This window comes from Neopsephotus bourkii, unplaced genomic scaffold (assembly GCF_033783945.1).
Source record: "Neopsephotus bourkii isolate Nb327-2 ecotype Australia unplaced genomic scaffold, CSIRO-AGI_Nbou_v1 NB_1615, whole genome shotgun sequence".
Classification (NCBI taxonomy): domain Eukaryota; kingdom Metazoa; phylum Chordata; class Aves; order Psittaciformes; family Psittacidae; genus Neopsephotus; species Neopsephotus bourkii.
The window spans coordinates 4,211,431-4,231,506 of record NW_026902090.1 but is presented as its reverse complement, the minus strand read 5'-3'; the positions used below and the strand labels follow the sequence as shown (position 1 = coordinate 4,231,506).

The following is a 20,076-nucleotide window of genomic DNA, read 5'->3' as shown; positions in this document are numbered from 1 at the left end:
CTCCTTCTCCCAATTTTGCTTCCCTTTTTGTTGCAGCACTCAGATTGCAGAATGACAGCCCAACAAATTCATTCACAAGCTGCAGTAGCTATTGGGCTATTGATTTTCAGTGTGCTGAGAAGATGGGAACATTCTGCAGTGTGAGTTGTGGTATGAGGTTGACTTTTTTTTTCTCCCCACTATGACACTTCTGGGCTTGGTTCCAGTGTTAGTCTGTTAGCATCACATCTTTACAAAATCCTCCTGCAGGTCTGTGGATTAAAGCTGTTGGGTAAAACACCAGGAAAAATAAATCTCATTGCTAGCTCTATCACTATCATTCTGGGTGGCCTTGCTTGTGTCACCACTGCTTTGGTTTCCTCAAAATATGAAGCAGTAATAAATATACTTCTGTGCCCCTAGTTATCCCACTGAAATGCCAACAATTAGGAAATACACTGGGATCCTTGGATGAAATGTCTTAAGCAGGCTGTATGAGAACAGAAGCACTGAACTCCAAGTTTATGTGTGTCGCATTTTTTCGCAAGGCCAAAGTTGCTTTTGTTTCCTCCTGTGGCAGTGCAAGAGACAAGTAGCTGCCCTGTGCATACTGTATCTTTCAGGGGAAAGGATGCCCACACAGTTGAGAGATTGTCACTTTACAGATAATGCTATCGACACCTTACCATGTTCCCATGCTGATTCTGAAATATAAGCTTTCTTTCCACATTTGTCAACTTTTCCATTTGTTCCTAGCACCTCAGTTTGCCTTCCTTTGATGTTCCTTGGCAATTCTTGCCCTGTTATCCACCACACTGACATAGCCATGAGGTCCCTGTTGGGTTTGACAGGGCAAAAGAGGTGTGTACAGAACCTGCAATGACTTGATCTATTTTTCAGCCATGTCAATTTTTCCTAGGTAGCAGGGATAAAGGGAATGTTCTTGGCTAACAAGAAGATTGACAACCAAGTGAAAACTTTCATCACCTACAATAAAGGGAGAGACTGGAGTTTGTTGCAGGCTCCAAACACTGATCTGAGAGGAAACCCTGTTCACTGTCTCCTGGTAAGTACCGAGGGGGGAACTTGGGTAGTGACAGCATCCCAGAACAATCCTTTTCAACAAAGTAGTACAAGAAGGAGAGGGCAGCAGTGTATTTCATGGTGCGAATACTGCATATTAAAAGTGCAGTGCATCAGGTTTGGGCTGCCAGGTGGTATTCCAAGAGCCGGCATTGTAATTTAGCTGAATTCTGTTAAATTTCTGGAAGCATTGTAGGTCACCTTCCTTCTGCACAAGCGATGGTCTCCCCTTAAATCCAGGTAAAGCTGGATGCTGTTTCTGCGCAGTTGATTCTCTGGACACTAGATGGGAGGAGTGAGCTATTGTAGCTCAGCAGCTTTCAGGGACCTAATAGCTTGAGGCAGGCTCAAATGAAAGAAGAGCTCTGATTTCTTTCAGGCCACTCTGTCGGCAATATTAATATTTATCATTTTCTCGGAGCTCAGAAGTGAGCGTTGGGTGTATATTGTATCTGTATCTGTACTTATTAATATAGATCCACATATAGACGAGTCTTTAATCATCATTATATGCAAACAGTTTCCAAGAGTGAAAATGAAATATAAGCAGTGTAAATAGAATTGGAGATGTCTGTCAAATTAGAAAGCTTAGATTGATCTCGACATGTTTTGCAGCTGATATAATCTATACACATTAGTGGAATAATAGTGAGAACCCAAGACTTTGGGATTCTTGATAGCTTTTATGTTACACAAATTCTAACATGATTCCAGGCAGAATCAGGGGCACTATTGAGACTGCTCTTCCTCCTGCAGTCCCGTACCCACATGTTGTTTTCCATCAGAAAAAAACCCAACACCACCAAACCCCCAAAAGATGTTTCTCATGTTGAGGCTGTAAGCTTGTTAGAATCTGAATCAGCATTATGTTTTGTGCATTGTGGCGAGTAGCTGAATGCTACATTAATCTCTTAACATCCCATGCATTATTGTAAGAGCAACGAATAAATAACTTGATATTTGAAGCTGTTCAAATAATTGATTTTTGATTGAGCCAAGATGCAAGCCTTTCATTTTCTGTCCAGTATGAAAAAATAAATAGGGAGGACTGCAGGTCAAACAGAAGAGTTATTTCAGAACATGACTAAATTTGTTTGGGTTTGTTTTCTTCTGCCAAGTCTTTAAAAATTGTAAGTAAGAGCTAAACTGTAACTAAATCTGTAACTAAATCTGTAACTGTAACTAAATCTGAGGGTTGAAAACCAAAAAGATGATATTCAGAAAACTTTGCACACGTAAAACAATTGAATTGTTTTGGAAGGGCCTATGGGTAAAAGCTGTTGTGTTTCCAATAGTCTGTGATCTAGTTTGACTCAAGTGAACATATTTAAACCCCACACCTTGACTTTATCAAATTATGATCAATTTTGTCCAAACCCCAAGACTTTTGTTATATGAGAGTGTAATATTTTAGGGAGCTGGCAGGGCAGAAGAAATAAAAACTGTGCAAGCAGGTAAAATAAACTTTATTCTTTTTCCATATATTTGAAGTTTGAATTCTGAGAAATGGTCTTTCTTTGTATTGTTGTGCACTGATCAAGAGAGCTATGACTTGCCATTGTAGTTAGAAATGAGCCAAAGGTACTGTTCTGTGGGGTCCTTATGGACCAGTCATTTGCAGGTACTGCATATTTCATGAACAAGGTATGTTCCCACTGTAGTTACCCGTGGTGTAGTAGAAGTGGTTGTATGACTGCATATAAACCAGGGCTGGATAGCTCTTATGGAGAGAGGGGATTACAGCTCTGTTAAGCCGTCCTATCCATACTGTATCTGCTACTATACTCTTGGGCACCTGAGAACAAAATTCATTTAATTTCAAATTAGATATGCCTGTACGAGCTGGCATTCCCTTAAGGATGGTAAACTTGAACAACCCAGGCAAGGAGTCATGACCAGTGGCAGAAGTGTGGGCACTTGTAGGGACACAGTGAGAACTGACCCGGAGAAGCTCTTGGTTCTCTGTGTATTGTTTTTACATCCTTGTAGTTCCACTGTGCACAAACCACTATTTAAACACTGGTTTGTTTTTATGTTGCACTCTGTGCAACCATGTACTTGCTCTGAGAATTGCTTCCACTTGTATAAGCCCAATGTAGACTTGCCATCCTGTTTGCACTGGAAAGTGACCGCTTCTTAAATGTTCAGTGACTTGGGCTGGGGTGGGCATCACAGATCCTTGGGGATCTGTAGAAATGTGTCCATGATTTCAAGGTGGTAAGGCAAAAATCATCAGTGGACTTAAAATGTGTAGCTCAGCTTTTGCTCTTCCAGAAGGAAAGTGTAAAGGAACTTAGCCCTTCCCTGGGATAAGGCCAGAGGAATGTATAGCCCTGTTTATGTTTTCTGTTCCCTTAACATCAGGTAAAACAGGCAAGAGGCCTCTTTCATGAGCCTGTCTGAGCACTCCTTGCTGCTTAGGTTGTCACAAACTAGTGGAATGTTAATAGAGCAGGGATCATCAGCTGAGCATACAGGGTCTCCAGTGGTCACCTTACAGCTTTGCAAGAAAGCAAATAGATAAATCTGAAGTAAACTGACTTGTACAGAAAATACATCAAAACCACAAAGTAAAATAACAGCCCTCCAGAGGAGAGCCAAGCTAACTAAAAATCTGATTTGGGTTTCACACCCAATAGCGGGGGAATATGAAGGCAGAATATGGAATGTGAGAATTCAAGAAATGATAGAGAACAGAAGTTGGGAGTGGTAGGGCAATTTTTTAAACAAAAGCACTGGAAATGTATGTCAGGAAATAAGTCAGGGATCCATGAGAGTGTTCTGCTGAGGAATTGTCACCTGCTCTGAGCAGTTCTGTTTCTTGTCAGTGTGACACACATGCAGTATTTAAACAGTTCACAAAGTTCGCTCACCTCTTTAGTCACACTCTGTCTACCCCTGCATCACCAGAAATTTTACCTCTTTGCATCAGCTCCTTTATCTACTACTTATTGCTGTTCCTTATGGCATAGCTGACTGAATTCTTAATAATCCACTGCACATCTAGCTTAGCTCCTAACCTTACTCCATGGCAGAAACTAATGCTCTCACACACTGCTGACTTTCAGCATAATTGTCTCTAGCAATAGCTTGGGACCCAGCAGTGACATATGTTCCAGCTTGTTGGCAGAATGGGATCTGCCAAAGTGACAGGATGGTCCCCAGCCTGTTAGTGTAATGCTGTGTCCTCTGTGCATCTGGTCTTTAAACCTAAAGTAAGGGAGAGTTAATGCAGAAATAAGTATATAGCAGCTAGGTTGGCAGCTAAAGAGGTTAAGAGAAAATCTGGTTGAAACACAAGGCAAGCCAGACGGAACTGTCCCTCTACTGACAGTATGCTTGAGGTGCTTTTTTCAAAGCAACTCAAAGAATTTCTTTGCATTTTTTGTGAGATGGCTATGAATAATGAGATTAGAATAAAAAAAAATGTAATACTACATAATCCTAAGGTTTTATTTTTCTTGTTTATACCACTTACTTTATAAGCTGAATAAACTTTATCCTCATAAAATAGCTGCCAATGTATTATACACCAAAGATGCTCGTTTTCTTTGATACTTGTATTGTGATGTGGTTATCTGAGGAATAGCTCTATCTTAAAAGTTATGAGCATCTCTCTAGGAGATGGAATCAATTAGCTTTCAGGGGTGGTCTTGTGGTTAAAACACGGCTGAATCTCAGGAAAATCTTGATTCAGATTTTATGCCTGTCTCAGATCTCCTATGTGAACCTTGGGCAAGTCACTTATTTTCTGTGTGTCTCCCTTCTCCAGGCATCTGTTTATTCCTTCCCACATTTTATTATTCTTGTCTATTTGGATTACAAGGATTTCAGGACAAAGACCCATTGCTCATAAGGAGGGGGGCATTCATGACATCTGCTGTATAATAATTTAAGCATCTAAGTGAGGTGTTTTGAATATCTGTCCTGGAAGTGTTTGTCTGTCATCATTACTCCCTGCTACTGCAGGTGAGAAAATACTGTGACTACCCTTATGTTTGGGAATGGTGTCTAGCATCATTCTTGTGTTCTAATGCTTTGCGCCACTCCTGATCAGGTACAGTCACTAATAGCCTTTTTGTACGTGTCTCACCACTGGAGACAGTTCAGATGCTCTTTGAAGAGCAGCAAAGAAGTGCGTGTTTAGGAGGAATTTTACTGAGGACTGATGAGCCTCCAGAGAGGGGAGCATAAAAATGTTGGCCTGAAAATACTAGAAAGCAAGTCATGAAGCCAACATGATTGTAAGAACTATGCCAGTGAGTAGAGCAATAAGCTATGTCATTCATGCTTTACCTTCTGCCTAGTTTTTAAATGCTGCATGGCAGTGGTTGTCTTTCCCTTGGTGTCTGTGCATCAGCTAGCACAGCTAGCACAGGGAAACCCAAAATTGGTGATTCTGATGATAATGATTTCAGTAACCTATTGGTAACAACAAAGGGAATAGAGACAATTCATGGAAATACTAAAAAAAAAAGCTGAGATATCTGTATATTAGTTAAACTGTGGGAACTAAAAGAGGAACACAAACCAGTCTGGAAAACTTTGTTGATGAACCATTTAAACCTCATAGCAGCCTTCCAGTATCTGAAGGGGGCATATAGGGATGCTGGGGATGGACTCTTCATTAGGGACTGTAGTGATAGGACAAGGGGTAGTGGGTTAAAACTTAAACTGGGGAAGTTTAGATTGGATATAAGGAAGAAATTCTTTCCTGTTAGGGTGGTGAGGCACTGTAATAGGTTGTCCAGGGAGGTTGTGAATGCTTCATCCCTGGCAGTGTTCAAGGTCAGGTTGGACGAGGCCTTGGGTAATATGGTTTAGAGCGAGGTGTCCCTGCCCATGGCAGGGGGGTTGGAACTTGATGATTTTAAGGTCCTTTCCAACCCTAACTATTCTATGCTTCTATGATTCTATGATTTAAGGATACAGATGAAGAAGGTGTATATCAGGGATGGCAAGAAGAATACTTCCACAATAATGATACAAGATGGCCATGGGCAGTAAATTTAGGTGTTTGGCTAGAGTGTTTTATTTTTACCTCATACCCATTTGTCACTAGAGACTGTAAACTGCATTCCAAACAATAAGAAGTCACACCACTAAAAATATTATCTCTGTTTAGACAGGTGACCTGGCTCTTAATGCTTGAGATATGTATTCCATTTCTGTGTACTATGTCTGCAAAATGAGACAAATCTGAAAGAAAACTTATGGTAGCACAAAGATTTGAGTCGAGCAAGGTCTAATCTCTGTCAGAGTGGGGAATTGGCTGAGTTGCTGCCATTAGCTACTGTCTTCTAAATGCTGAACTGGACTTGGAATATGTTAGCTTTAAAAATATGTTCTGTATTTAGTCTTTTCACAATGTATTAAAATATAAAAGGGAAGAATACATGCTCTTGCAATGCTTTTCCAGTTTTTGCATGCATGTCAGCTCGATTTGGATCCCACTCCCTCCCTGTGCCCCCGGGCTGCTCTAGCGGCTGCCCTCACAAGGCTGTCAGTTAGAGTTAGGCTGCTCAGTACATTCCACTTGGCAGGTTGTATTCCCTTCTGCACAAACTGTGTCCCCTTTCCCTGTCTCACATAAGTGAGAACTTCCATCCCTCTTCACCACCCTCATTTGCCTTTGCCAAAAAAAAAAAGTCCTGCAATTCTCCACTGGGGGATTTTCATTTCAGATTCATAGACACCTACTTTGACATGGGGTGGATAAGTGGTCTTCCTTCAGTCATCTGTGGGGCTTGGTCTCCTACAGAGGAAACCTACAAAACTTCAGGGGCTGCAGACCTAGCCTTTAGGCAGCTGGTGTTAAAAAGGCCTGCCCCCATAGAGTCTGTGGGTCATTCTGCATAGCCTCTCCTGCTCATCCAGGAGAGATGTGCAAGGTGAAGCATGGGCTTTGCTGTGTTTTTGCTCCTGTCTGATGTCCCCCTCATCTGGGTCAGTTCATTTCAGGTTTTTTTGTCAGTATTTTTCCACCTCCCTTCCCTTAGCATGTTTCATGAAAAGCTTTTTATGATGTTTCTAAGAAAATAGTGCTGAATGTAAAACCCAAGAGAAGGCAAAAATTATCAGAAATTTTCAGAAATCATTACATTACAAATCTGGAGGGAATTGTAATGGAAGTTTTGGAAATCTTCCTGCCTGTCTTACTTTCTTGCTCAGCTCATTTATTCTATACCAGTCTTGTAATCTAGTATCTGACATACAAAATCAATAACAGATAGGTGAGGTTTCCATGGATGTATTTGTTTTGAATTCTCAAAGGTCACATCCCGATGGGGCGATGAAGCATTGTTTCAAACAACTTTTAAACTAACACTTTCTAGTCCTGGAATATATTCTAGTGCACTGAAGAAGTCATGTGTCAAAAATACTCAGAGTCAGGAAATGGTATGGCACTGTCCACATTAAGTTGTTTCTTATGGCTAATTAATGGTCACACAACACCACACCGATGGTTATATTGCTTTTTGTTGCATAGATAGCTTGAGCACTGCTGCTCTGAGAGTCACTTGATTGTATCTGCAGCCTTGCTTGCTTCTCAAGAGAGCTAAGGACCTGGAGAGCTAGGTAGTCATTACCATTACCTGCCCTCACAAGCCAGGTTGCCTCCCTTTTTGGTTTGGCCTCAAAGATCTCGTCCTTGTGACAGAGTTTCGGCCTGGTGAATCGGTTTCCCAGTGGGAATGGTGTGCATCAGAAAATGGTAGCAAAGCTCTTGCAACAGAACCAGGACAATGGTTTTATCTTTCTAAAGGTGAATGCAGTAATTAGGTAGTAATACAGAAAGACACTATATTTCTAAGCCTATAGAAATATGGGCATGCATTTCATGTTGTGTCTGCTTTTTGTTTTTATTTCCCCTTTCTCCATAGCCCTATTGCTCCCTTCATCTTCACCTGAAGGTCTCAGAGAATCCCTATACCTCAGGAAACATTGCCAGCCGAGACACTGCCCCCAGTATTATTGTAGCATCAGGTATGAAATGTTTAAAGATTGCCTGGTATAATGTGCAAACACTGACAAAATCTTGTTTGTGATGGGTGCGGAGGGCTTTGAGTGGCTCTTGGGGTGTCACACCACAGGTACTGGGAAGGAAGGCAGGCTACCAAATGGATCTTTTACATATGTATTTTTTCTTCAAGATGAAAGTCTTTCCCTTTCCTTCTCTTCATTCCCCCCCTCTTTCACTTCCCCAAAGTAGAAGTGCTGTAACTGCAAAACGTAAATAAATACATTTACTCCCCTGAACTGCTAATTTTAGTGTTTCTTAGAGTGTAGCATTACTAACCAATATTCATCTTACAGGTAATATAGGCACTGAACTATCAGACAAGGACATCAGCATGTTTGTTTCTTCTGATGCTGGGAACACTTGGAGACAGGTGAATGACACAGAATCACAGATTTAAATCATAAGCATAGGAAATTGTTGTCAAAGTAGGTTCAAACTATTTTTTATTTCTTTCTTTTATGTTTTTTTTCCTAATTTTTATTTCTTTTGGTTCAGAGTAGCTTTTTGTAAAACTTTGCAAAAGGGTAAACTTCCCTTCTGAGAGATAGAGAGGTACTCAAAGAAAAAGACTGGATACGTTATTAGACTTCATGTAACTGAAAAGTATTTTTATAATTCTTCTCAGAATTTGACTTCAGTTTAACCCTCTAGCTAAAAGAATTAGTTAAAATATGAATACTAAGGGGAGAGAATGTGTTTCCTTTTACAGCTGTACATCCCTTGCATCTATCAAACCATTTTTCTCTTTGTCCATTATTACACTTTCCTAAGATCAGCAGTTGTTCTGGTCTACCTTCCCCCACTCTGTATTTCTTTGAACAGCTTACTTTAGGTGGGCCACCTAAATTGAGTTGTCCAAAGTTCAGTGTCATATAAACAGATTATGTTGTCTTGCTTTTAAGCTAATGGAGCAAAAGACACAATTCAGTTCCTCTTGTTCTGAAGTTACATCTCTCTCCATTAGTTGTGGAAAAAGCTTGGATGATGAAGTTAAATCAAATTCCTAATATTTAGTGGAATAACACCTGTTAACAAAGAATTGCTACTCTTTAATGTGATTATCCTTAGAACAGGAAGTTCTACGATTCATATTTTCTGGATGGGATATCAAGTCATGGAAAGAAAGAGTGACTTTCTCAGACAAATGCTGCTATATAAACTGGAGCAGATGTTTGCAGAAAGTCATTTCAGAAAAGACACAGGAGGACCAGATCTTTTTAAATATTTGGTATGCCAAAAATGTTATTATTTTAGTGTTTGTCCAGCCCTCACATCACTTACGTGAGATAAGGCCAGGTATGTGTAAACACATGAGGTTCTTCAAACAAAAATCTGTCACTGAAAGAAAGGGAATTGTTGATCCTTTAAAAAAATTCATTTTTCTAACTTTCTGTGAAGCAGGGAGGGGGGGAAAAAAAGAACCAAACAATAAAAAACAAAACCCAGGAACTGTCTCTATACAGAATGCCTTCTGCTTTGTAATTTTCTTATCACTTACCTGTCCTCCATCATGATTGTACTTAAGGAACCATGACATTTTCTTGACACTAAGAAAATTAGGTTCAAATATATGTGGTTTTTTTTTTCCCAGATCTTTGAGGAAGAGCACAGCGTTCTGTACCTGGATCAAGGTGGAGTACTGGTTGCCATGAAACACACATCTCTGCCTATCAGACATCTCTGGTAATGACTCCATGTGTGCTGAATGTCTGCTGTCACTCTTTTCAGGTGCCAGGAAGCAGGCAGTTAGACTGTATTCAGAGTTTTCTGTAGCTACAATCTAGAAGATATCAGTTAAGATACTAGCAAACACAGACAAAGCTAAGAAATCCCAGCAATTCCAATTTCAGCTGAGCCAGAGCTGAGATATTATCAATGTAATTCTACAACTTCCCAGGTATGCCACAATTTGGCTTCTTGATTTTGGTTATATGTATCTGGATTATGTATTTGTCTCTTTTTAAGTTACCAAAGAACTCATTGTTTTCAAAATTATTGAAAAAGTTGTCTTCCACATGGCAGGCAGCACTTAAGAGCCAGAATTTTGTTGAATAGATTCAGGGCTATATAGCCAAAACCACTAAAGTGTCCCCACTACTTAGCACTCTCAAGTTACTGTGGTAAGTAAATACAGTTTTGTGCTTTTAGGCATTAATTACTTCTGCTACAGTTGGTGTCATATCAATACCTGAAACACACAGACCCAAATCTTAAGAAGTGATGAGTACTTCTAGGCTTTCACTTAGACCTACCGCCGGTAAGACTGCTGGTCAAAAGAGGCAAAGATCTTGTGCTCCAGTAATCTAACCTCCTTAAAATGTCTTATGTTGGGGACCCAAAAATAAATGCTCAAAATCACTTGGTTTATTAAAAAAATTAAAAATAATACTATCCCTAGGTTACATTTTGCCCTAAAAGCATCAATGCTTTGATTTATGATGCTTCCCAAAACCATAGTTTTTTAAAGGACTAAAAATGCAGTATCCAAGAATAGAATCTGCTTTCCACTTCTCCGTAGCAGCTGTAGTAGGCTAGAGAGTCTCCTCAAGTAAAGTAGAAGGAGAATAAGAAAAGATGACATTAATTCTGCTTTCTCCACTAGGTTAAGTTTTGATGAAGGGAGATCTTGGAGCAAGTACAGTTTCACATCCCTCCCACTGTTTGTAGATGGAGTTTTAGGGGAACCTGGAGAGGAAACTCTCATCATGACGTAAGTGAGCATGCCATTGTGCTGCTGTTGATTGGAAGTGCATCATAAATATCTTATGAGGGTTTCTTGTAACATAATAGAATTTTTGGTTAGGGACCAAACCAAGTACAGTCTGAAGCCAGGAGCATGCAGTCTTCTGTTGCTATATCATCAGTGTTTATCTGTGATATGATTGAAGGGATGACAGCATGGTTCCTTGCAAGCTGCAAAACATTATCATTTAGCTTATCAGCATGAAACCTGACTCCTCATACTGAACGTGATTTACAGCAGAGTTACTCTTGACAGATGAATATTTGAAAGAGAAACTGTGGGATATTTTTATAACTGTGGTTCTGCTGCTACTTTCTTTAAAAAAAAAAAAAAAAACAACACCAAACCTGAGACACAGAAAAATGAAGACATTCTTTTGTAAAACTGAATGACAAAATGTTGCCTGGAGCAACTCATGAAAAATTATGTTTAGTTTCAGTGTGGTATGCTGAGTTCTGAATGCTGAATAAAGCTGAATTCACTCTGCCAGAAACTGACATTTTACCTGAGATCGGATTTGCAAAAACAGGAGGAAAATTCAGTTTCTGTCTGTAAAAAATGGACCAAGCTGAAATAAACAGAGTATGTGGCTCAGAAACTGACCCAAGTTCATGGAAATGTATGAAGAATTTTCCCTCAGATTCTGAATTTAATTTGTGTGGAAGGGATTCCCAATGCTTATAATTGAGATATCAGACTCCTATAGGTATAACCGTGTCCAGCCCCACACCAAGTCTTCTCTGTATGGTCATTCTGGATCTTGACATAAGTGGGAGGATCTTGATCCACAGAGTAAAAGCTACATGCAGTTTTTGAGAGGCTTGCAGATATTTAGCAGCCTAAGTTTCACTCTATCAGTCAAGGAAAATCAGTGGCAGTCCTAAAGCAATTGCCCTCTGTTAGAAATTTGTAGGTGACCTTACTTCTGTCAGTATCAGACTCCATCTGGTGCTACCTTTTACTGTATGCTGTTTCTGCTGTGTTCTGTAGAGTGTTTGGACATTTCAGCCACCGCTCAGAGTGGCAGCTGGTGAAAGTAGACTATAAGTCCATTTTTGATCGGAGATGTGAAGAAGAGGACTACAGGCCTTGGCAGCTCCATAGCCAGGTAAGAAGCAACGATCTGACATGAAGTAGCTAATGATCCTACAGTTAAAGATCAGCAGATCCAATGTCTTTTCCTGTTTAGTGTATCAGATTGTCCCCTACTGGATGGGTCTCTTTTGTTTCATACATGTGTTGGCCTCAGGTTGCACTCTCTGAGCCCTGAAGGATGGACAGCTGTCTTCTGGGTTTTGTTCTCAATGCAGGCAATTAGCTCAGACTTGTCCAGAGTTGAAGAATGCAACAGCAGAAGCACTGCCACTGAAAGATTCCTGAAGTCCTTCATACCTACATTCCCCATCCTTACCTCCTTGCTCTTCCCTCCATCCTTCTGTTGCCCTGTCCTTTGCATCGTGAATGCAACCGCAGCATCACTCCCAGAACCATTTCTTAAGTGCTCAGCAAGGTAATTTGCTCTGCACAGTGACTGTACCTCCCTTGGGGCACCTTCAGAGCTCCCCCAAGTTTGACACAACGGCCTGTGTTATATCAGGTTAGAATAAAATATAGCACAAATTCTGTGGTTATATAAACAAAGGCTCCACTGAAGTCTAAAGCAAAACATCCATTTATATCATCAAAGGTTATCTTTGTGTATATGTCTTGCTGGGCAAGAATTTAATAATGAATATGAAATGAAAGTAGCTTGACTCAGACTAGCTGCTCACACAAGGCACAACTCCACACTAAACATACCAGTTATGACTTAGATCTTTAGGTTTTAAAAATCAGTACCGGTTCCTTGAAATTCAAGGAGGCACAGCTTTTTACACCAGTTGCCATTTGGGCCCTTCTGTTTCATGGGCAAATCAAAACCATGAAAAGTTTCTCTTTCCTACAGCGATTTTAACAGCATGAAAGGTAACAAGTGAGACTCCACTGTATTTTGTTCTTTGCTTTCTTGTGCTTGCATAAGTAAAAATGCCAAGGATTTTGCCATACGTTTTTGTGGATGTTGGCTTTTCAGCTTACAGAACTATTTTTAGGAAGGCGGCTGTGGACTCGGGCCTTTTCATTTCCTTTCCATTGAGATTGCAAGGCTGAGCACTGTTCCCTAGATGGAAATATTTAGCAGAGAATTGAGGATAAGAGTGAAAAGTCATCACTCCATCCACATAGCAAATCGTACCCTGATCAAGTGAACTCATAGTCCATGGAAAGTATTTACACATATAACTAGTTTTTGCTGAACAGAATTATTGCCAGAGATCAGGCCAAGGAAATAGACCTGCTCTGTGTCTCAGATTGCAGAAGGATCATACCGTGTTTTCAGTTGCTGTGAAACCTAATCTATAAATGAGAAATGGGCCTGGATCAATTGCTCATTGGCTTTGGAGCAAATTCAGAACTGAATCAGATACGTAAGTAACCTCAGATCATTTCTTAGTGTGTATCGGAAAAGCTGTTTTAATCTCAGTTAAAGCTTCAGGAGCTTTAATTAGGTGCCATGTACTGACATGGCATTTGACTTCCCATCCTCTTCCCTTGAGTCACAGCTCCCATTGCACAGGCTTGGCAAAATGGGGTGATACAAATAGCCTGGTGGGTGTCAGAGAGATATTTTTGGTTTTGTTTCCAGGGAGAAGCTTGCATCATGGGAGCAAAAAGGATCTACAGGAAGCGCAAGTCAGAGAAGAAATGCATGCAAGGAAAATATGCTGGGGCTATGACCTCGGAGCCATGTGTGTGCACAGAGGCAGATTTTGACTGGTGAGCAATGGGCACAAGAACTGTGTGCCTTATACCACACTGATGCAGAGCTCACTAGAGAGGCTATAGGCTTGCAGAGAGTAGAAAATAGTAAATGTATAACTGGCCAAATATGTTGCTCCCCAGGTGTGTCAAAGGAAGGAAAGGTGGAATAGATATTTGTAATTTGTGAATGCTCCGACAAAATTGATTCTGAACACACCATTTTCCAGGTCACATCTGAGCTCTGTGCAACATTAAGGTAAAAGGTCCATTTAGCACATCTAACCTCAGCAGTGACTGGGGTGGCTGTGAAAGCAGTGTGCAAGGCATGACATATATAATGTGTGTAAAAAATGAAAGTAGTTCTTCATGCATGCACGTATATATATGTATATAAGTGTAAAAGTAAATACGTGCATATGCAAAATAGGCCTTCAGCTTCTGGAAATCAAGTATTAGGTAATTCCAGGGTAATTTGTTATACTTGGTCCACCATTTTTGATAGTATGATTTGTGTTAATCTCCTCCTGAAGCATTTTCTTCTCTGCTGTATTCTGTGGGAAATGAAGTCCATTGGTGAGCTATGAATGGCATGATGAAAAGTTCAGCTTCTAGTTTCATTTCAAGATCCCTGCCGACTTGCAGCAATTTGCACAAAAAAGACAGGGAACCACATTATTGAAATCTTTCTACCAGCTGTTTTCTCCAAGGCTGAGACAGTCCTGAGTATCTCAGAGGAGAGAAATGGTGGCTCTTTGGCAGTGCTGGTAAAAACCCTTGTTCCTCACCCAGCTAGATCTACGCCATGTCATTAATTAAACCCAGAATCTGTAGATGCACCCTGAAGAGGTTCATCTCATATTGTTTCTTGCTATATGAGTCAGAAAATCACAGAATCCCAAGTGTTGGAAGGGACCTCAAAAGATCATCTAGTCCAACCTCCCTGCAAGAGCAGGGTAACCTAGAGTACATCACACAGGAATTTGTCCAGGCGGGCCTTTAATATCTCCAACATAGGAGACTCCACAACCCCCCTGGGCAACCTGTTCCAGTGCTCTGTCACTCTCACAGTAAAGAAGTTCTTCCTGATGTTAATATGGAACCTTCTATGCTCCAGTTTACACCCATTGCCCTTGTCCTGTCACTGGACATCACTAAAAAAACCTAGCTCCATCATCCTGACAATCAGTCTTTACATATTTGTAAACATTGATGAGGTCACCCCTCAGTCTTCTCCAAGCTTGAGACCCAGCCTCTCCTCATAAGGGAGATGTTCCACCCCCTTAATCATCTTTGTGGCTCTGCGCTGGACTCTTTCAAGCAATTCCCTGTCCTTCTTGAACTGAGGGGCCCAGAACTGGACACAATATTCCAGATGTGGCCTCACCAAGGCAGAATAGAGGGGGAGGAGAACCTCTCTTGACCTGCTAACCACACCCTTTCTAATACACCCTAGGATGCCATTGGCCTTCTTGACCATGGAAATCTACAGTGTTTCCCTTCTTACCCTCCCATAACTGTAATTATATCAAATTTTCTGTATAAAATCACAGAATCACGAGAGGCTTTTCCATGTGACAAAAAGAGTAAATCTTCCTGCACCAGAGAATAAAAAAATGAGTATACTTGGGCACTGATTTTCTGAATATGGTTTCTTGATGATTTTCTCATCTTCCACTGCATTCTTTGTTAGGGAGAAGATACCTCAGTTCTGCGTGTAGTTCATCATTTAGGTGCCCAAAGGTCCTGGATTTCGACCGTATAACATACTTCTAGCAATGTAAAAAAGATAGCAGCCAACCAGAAGATAACGCACATGAACAGGAATAATATTCCTTAAAGATTTTGACCCTCCTGTAGGGAATGCAGTTCAAAGCTGTGCCAAGTTCATGCCCAGGCTTAATAAAATAACTGGTGGGGTTGACTCATGATGGTTAAACCAGTTACACTTGTAAGGGGGACACACTCATGAAACACTTCTGGTAAAAAGAAGTTCCTTCCAGAAATTCTCTTTCTCTGAGAGTATGTTCTTATTTAATTAAAAATGACTGTGTGCTTTGTTACTACAAACCTTTGTTGCTAGGTACAGAGCAAAAGTACCACAGTGACATTTCCTGGGGGAAACATGCTTTACTGCCTTTTACATTCACTTTAAGGAAACTTTCTCCAAAAGGTCTGCTGAGTTGTGAGAGAATCTCTAACAGAATGCTTGGATAGTTGGGGCTGTATGGCAGATTCTTACAGTTTACATGCACCAAGGCGACCACTCAAATCTGTTGTAAGAGCAGAATTAGGAGTTTGTGATGAAAGTAATCTTGTTAAAGATTTGCCTGAGGAAAATATCTGTAAAAATACTGCAGGTTTCTGTGCTCTTCTGACCAACAGAAAAACTTACTGACCTAGGAGGGCTTTCCTCCTCCTGATGTAATCAGGTTTGGTTTACAGCAAACTGTAGTGATCCCCTCCGGTTCTCTCTGAGCTCTGTTATCCCTCCAGTCCTTGGATCTGGATTTTTACTTTATCCATTTAAACTTCATTCCCCACCACCTCTGAGGGAAAAAAAGACTGAAACCTTGTTTTAAGCATCCAGTTCAGAAATATTTACCAGCAATATTCATCACTTATTTATCTACTTAACAAAGTGAGGAGCTATTTTGACATAGATTTGCCTGAGAAGGACAAAAAAGCCACAGGGAACAGAACACAGAGGTTTACCAAGGAGAAAAGAAATGGCAAGAAAAAAACAATTCTGCTTATCAGCCCAGTTTTATTGTGCTAAGAAATGCAAAGCTGCTGCTGTACTGTAGTTCTCAGTGCCTGCCTTGTTGAACTCTGCACTAGGCTTCACTGCCAATGCACTCCACAGAATATGGTCCAAAGAAGCATTTGGACAAAAACCAGTGAAAGAATTCTTGCTGTGGAAGGATGTCCTCTGTGGGGTTCTTCCTGCAAAAGGAAGAAACACTTTCTTATCCTCACTCATGACATTTCAGCACTGCTTTTGAAGTCTCTAGTTCTCTTATTATTTTTTGCTGGGCAGGGCTTTTAACTGAAGGAGATTGAAGGGGACATGTATCCGCCAGGCAGGGAGAAGCCTCTTAGATGACTGTGCTTGATTTTGCAATCTTGAAATAAACTGGGCAGCTTTTTACATTAACATCAGTTGTTACAGGACCTGGCATTGTATAAAGAATCAAAGATGACAATAATCCCTGCCTCTATCAGGGCAGGACTTTCTTTGCTTTTTAAACACTAAATTTGTATGGAGGAAATTATCTAAGCTTGTCAGAGCTTGGAGAAGAAAAGATGCCTGTGTGGTCAGGTAAAGTGGGGAAAAAAACCCAACAGTGTTATTCCTGTTAATTCTGCAAGCGCTTTTTTATCAGTTCAGAGGGGAAAATTGATGGTTATGAAAGATATAGATTTTATAATGTTTTTTCTCCTTGCGATGCCATAAAACTCCAGGATTCATTTCTAATCTGTATTCCATGGTAGTTCTCTCTCAGATAAAAGGGCATAGCAACAAAACTGAGTGACATTAGAAATCACTGTGCTTTCTACAGCCTTGGGAACCTAAACTCTTCTGACAGCAGACATCTCTTACCATGGGCTAGAACCAAAACTAGAGGGGGGGGCCAGGGCTGAACTGCAGGTATTCATTCTCCATGCAGGGCTGAGACTCGCAGCCAGAGGGCAATATTGCTTCAGGAATAGGGTGTAGTGGAACTGTGAAGAAGCCCTCGGCAAATCTGTCCTAGCAACGGCTTAGAAACGAGAATATCCTTCTTCATTTAATTGATCTGAGTAAATGGATGATACCATTACTTGTGTGTTATTAAAGCATTAATTTACCAGGTTCCTTACATTGTGTTCCTTCCCACCATTTGAGCATTATTACGGCAATATCTCTTCAATAGAAATACTTCCTAGACAGATGGAAAAGTTTCGTGGTGTTCATCCTTCAGCTACCTGTCTCCCAGGTCCTTTAATAGAAACTTTCAGTAGTGGTAGCCTCACTACCAGTCTTCCCTCTGAACCCGCTGTTGTTCATGCTGAGGGCTTCTATCAGTATTCTCATATCTCACCTTGGTGGGAAGTATAAGCCTTTTGGTACTGGTTCCAGTGACTTTATATAGCCACAGAGGCACAAAGGAGCCTTAGTGCAATTGAGAATCAGGCCTATTTGTTTCACTGATGATATCAGTAAGGATCTGGCTAGCTCTTTTTCTATTGTATTAAATAAATGAGACACTTAAACGAGGCCTGCCTAGTAAGTTTATTTTTTATGCTAAAACACTGGAGTCCTGCACCATGAGAAACTGTCCTGACAAACCATGGGGATGCAGAAGGCAGAATGCGATCAGGTTCTCTTGACTTCATGTGTTGCTACTCATCAGGTGAGGCAGGCACCGGTTCTGAAATATGCATACATTTGCACCCTCAGGTTAACTAACTTTGTTTTACCCCTGAGGTAGGCTTTGTTAGCTAATGAATAGCAATTTGGAATGAATTTTTAGTTCATTTTGAATGCTTGTGGAAAACGCAGATTCACCATGCAAAGTCTACAGTGTATCTCTGCATAGTTACGGTCCTAGTTTTCTGCCAGGCATGGACTTACTGGAAAGTTTCTGAGGATTTTAGGTTCCCTATTAACATGAGATGGTACTGGTTGACTCCAAATACTTTGATGCAATTATAACCATATGTCTTCATCAATCCATAATACAAACTGCATCTGACTCCATCCTTCTCTGTGATAAATCCCGTGTCAGATCCTGTAGAACTGGAAAACAAGCACAGCTCCCCAAATATACACTCGCATCATAGTTCAGTATTAGAAAATGGTATTAAAAGAATAAAAAGTTGGTAAGACTTTTCCACAGCTGTGGCCAGAGTTGTTTTTTTCCACAAGTGCTTTTGGAAACTGCAGAACAAAGGTGACTGTAATCACAAATACCTCAATTCACCCCATTCAGTGTCTGAAAAGTTCAGAAAACACAGCATACAAAATAGCAAGCAGCATTTTCAGTTTCTAGCATAGCTGATGTTAAGTTGAAGCTGTTAGTGTCAAGGAAGTCCTGTGGTTACATGTTAAGTCACGTCTTGATTTTTAGAAGGTATGAGCATGGCAGTCATGCATCTGACTTGACTTGTTATTTCTGCATCTTAAGATAGCGGTATTTTAATAATTTCACATGGATTTACAGTTCTTCCATGACATTATGTTTGTCAGCTCTATATTCAAAGTACAGATTTCCTGAAGGGATTTCTTTTCCTTTGATTATTACCTGTGCTGCAAATCATAGAATCGTTAGGGTTGGAAAGGACCTTAAGATCATCTAGTTCCAACCCCCCTGCCATGGGCAGGGACACCTAACACTAAATCATGTCACCCAAGACTCTGTCCAACCCAGCCTTGAACACCATCAGGGATGGAGCATTCACAACTTCCGTGGGCAACCTATTCTAGTGCCTCACCACCCTAACAGGAAAGAATTTCCTGCTTGTATCCAATCTAAACTTCCCCTGTTTAAGTTTTAACCCATTACCCCTTGTCCTATCACTACAGTCCCTAATGAAGAGTCCCTCCCCAGTATCCTTATAGGCCCCCTTCAGATACTGGAAGGCTGCTATGAGGTCTCCATAATCTTGGATAAGGGAATTTACTGTAAACCTTCATCAAGGATACAGAACTTCTGGAATGAATTTATATCTGTCTCTAATGACAGAGAAGGACTTACAATCCTACTTGACTAAAACAAGTAGGATTCCAGTTTAAACCAGTAAAAGTGGCCAGGGTAAAACCACCATCAGTGAGAGCTACAAGATAGTCTGCTTCATACTGATGAAACAATCCCTGCTGGTAAATGTTCCACTCTTTTTTTTATAGGCACATTATCTATTTCACCTGACTTCTATTCAGGCAGGCACAAAATATCATCACTATATGCAAATTCCAATTCCCAGTCACCAGGCCATGACTTGGCTAGCTGATTGCCATCTAAAGCTGATGCCTTCTCTGTCTCCAGATTTTGCTATACTATGGCAATCCAACTGATGCTAATGCTTGTTGATTGCTACAAAGCCTGTTGTGCCAAATTGTAAGCAGCAATTTGTTGTCAGCATCAGTGTTCTGCATGCACCAGCCTGTAGCCAAGGAATTCATTAGATTCTGAAACTGTGGAGGTGAAGGGCGGCTGGTGCATCTGCAAAGAGATACGGAACAGCAACTGATGTCGTTTACTGGGATGATATTTCTGTAGGGCCTTAATGAGCCAGATGATTTGCAAGCCTGAAAACAACACTGTGAAACTTCTGTGCTTAGAGCTATGTCTGCGGTGAAAATTCGTATTATTTCATTCTCTTGACTCCGAGAATTATGGTTCAAGTATAGTCAAGCATAGCTAAGTCAAACTTTGCTTGTCCAGATGTGCAGGTTCTAATCAGAAAC

General features: G+C 40.6%; 1 protein-coding gene across 4 annotated transcripts in view; it reads left to right on the top strand.

Annotated features, from left to right (window-relative positions):
* SORCS1 (sortilin related VPS10 domain containing receptor 1) overlaps window positions 1-20,076 on the top strand; it is a 293,578-nt gene that overhangs the window by 228,580 nt on the left and 44,922 nt on the right. For all 4 annotated transcript variants that reach the window (XM_061372634.1, XM_061372633.1, XM_061372636.1 and 1 more), the window contains exons 10-16: window positions 899-1,045; window positions 7,947-8,049; window positions 8,380-8,456; window positions 9,678-9,769; window positions 10,689-10,796; window positions 11,820-11,937; window positions 13,513-13,643. In XM_061372634.1, coding sequence (XP_061228618.1) covers window positions 899-1,045; window positions 7,947-8,049; window positions 8,380-8,456; window positions 9,678-9,769; window positions 10,689-10,796; window positions 11,820-11,937; window positions 13,513-13,643 — 776 coding nt within the window. The remainder of the gene's footprint in view (window positions 1-898; window positions 1,046-7,946; window positions 8,050-8,379; window positions 8,457-9,677; window positions 9,770-10,688; window positions 10,797-11,819; window positions 11,938-13,512; window positions 13,644-20,076) is intronic.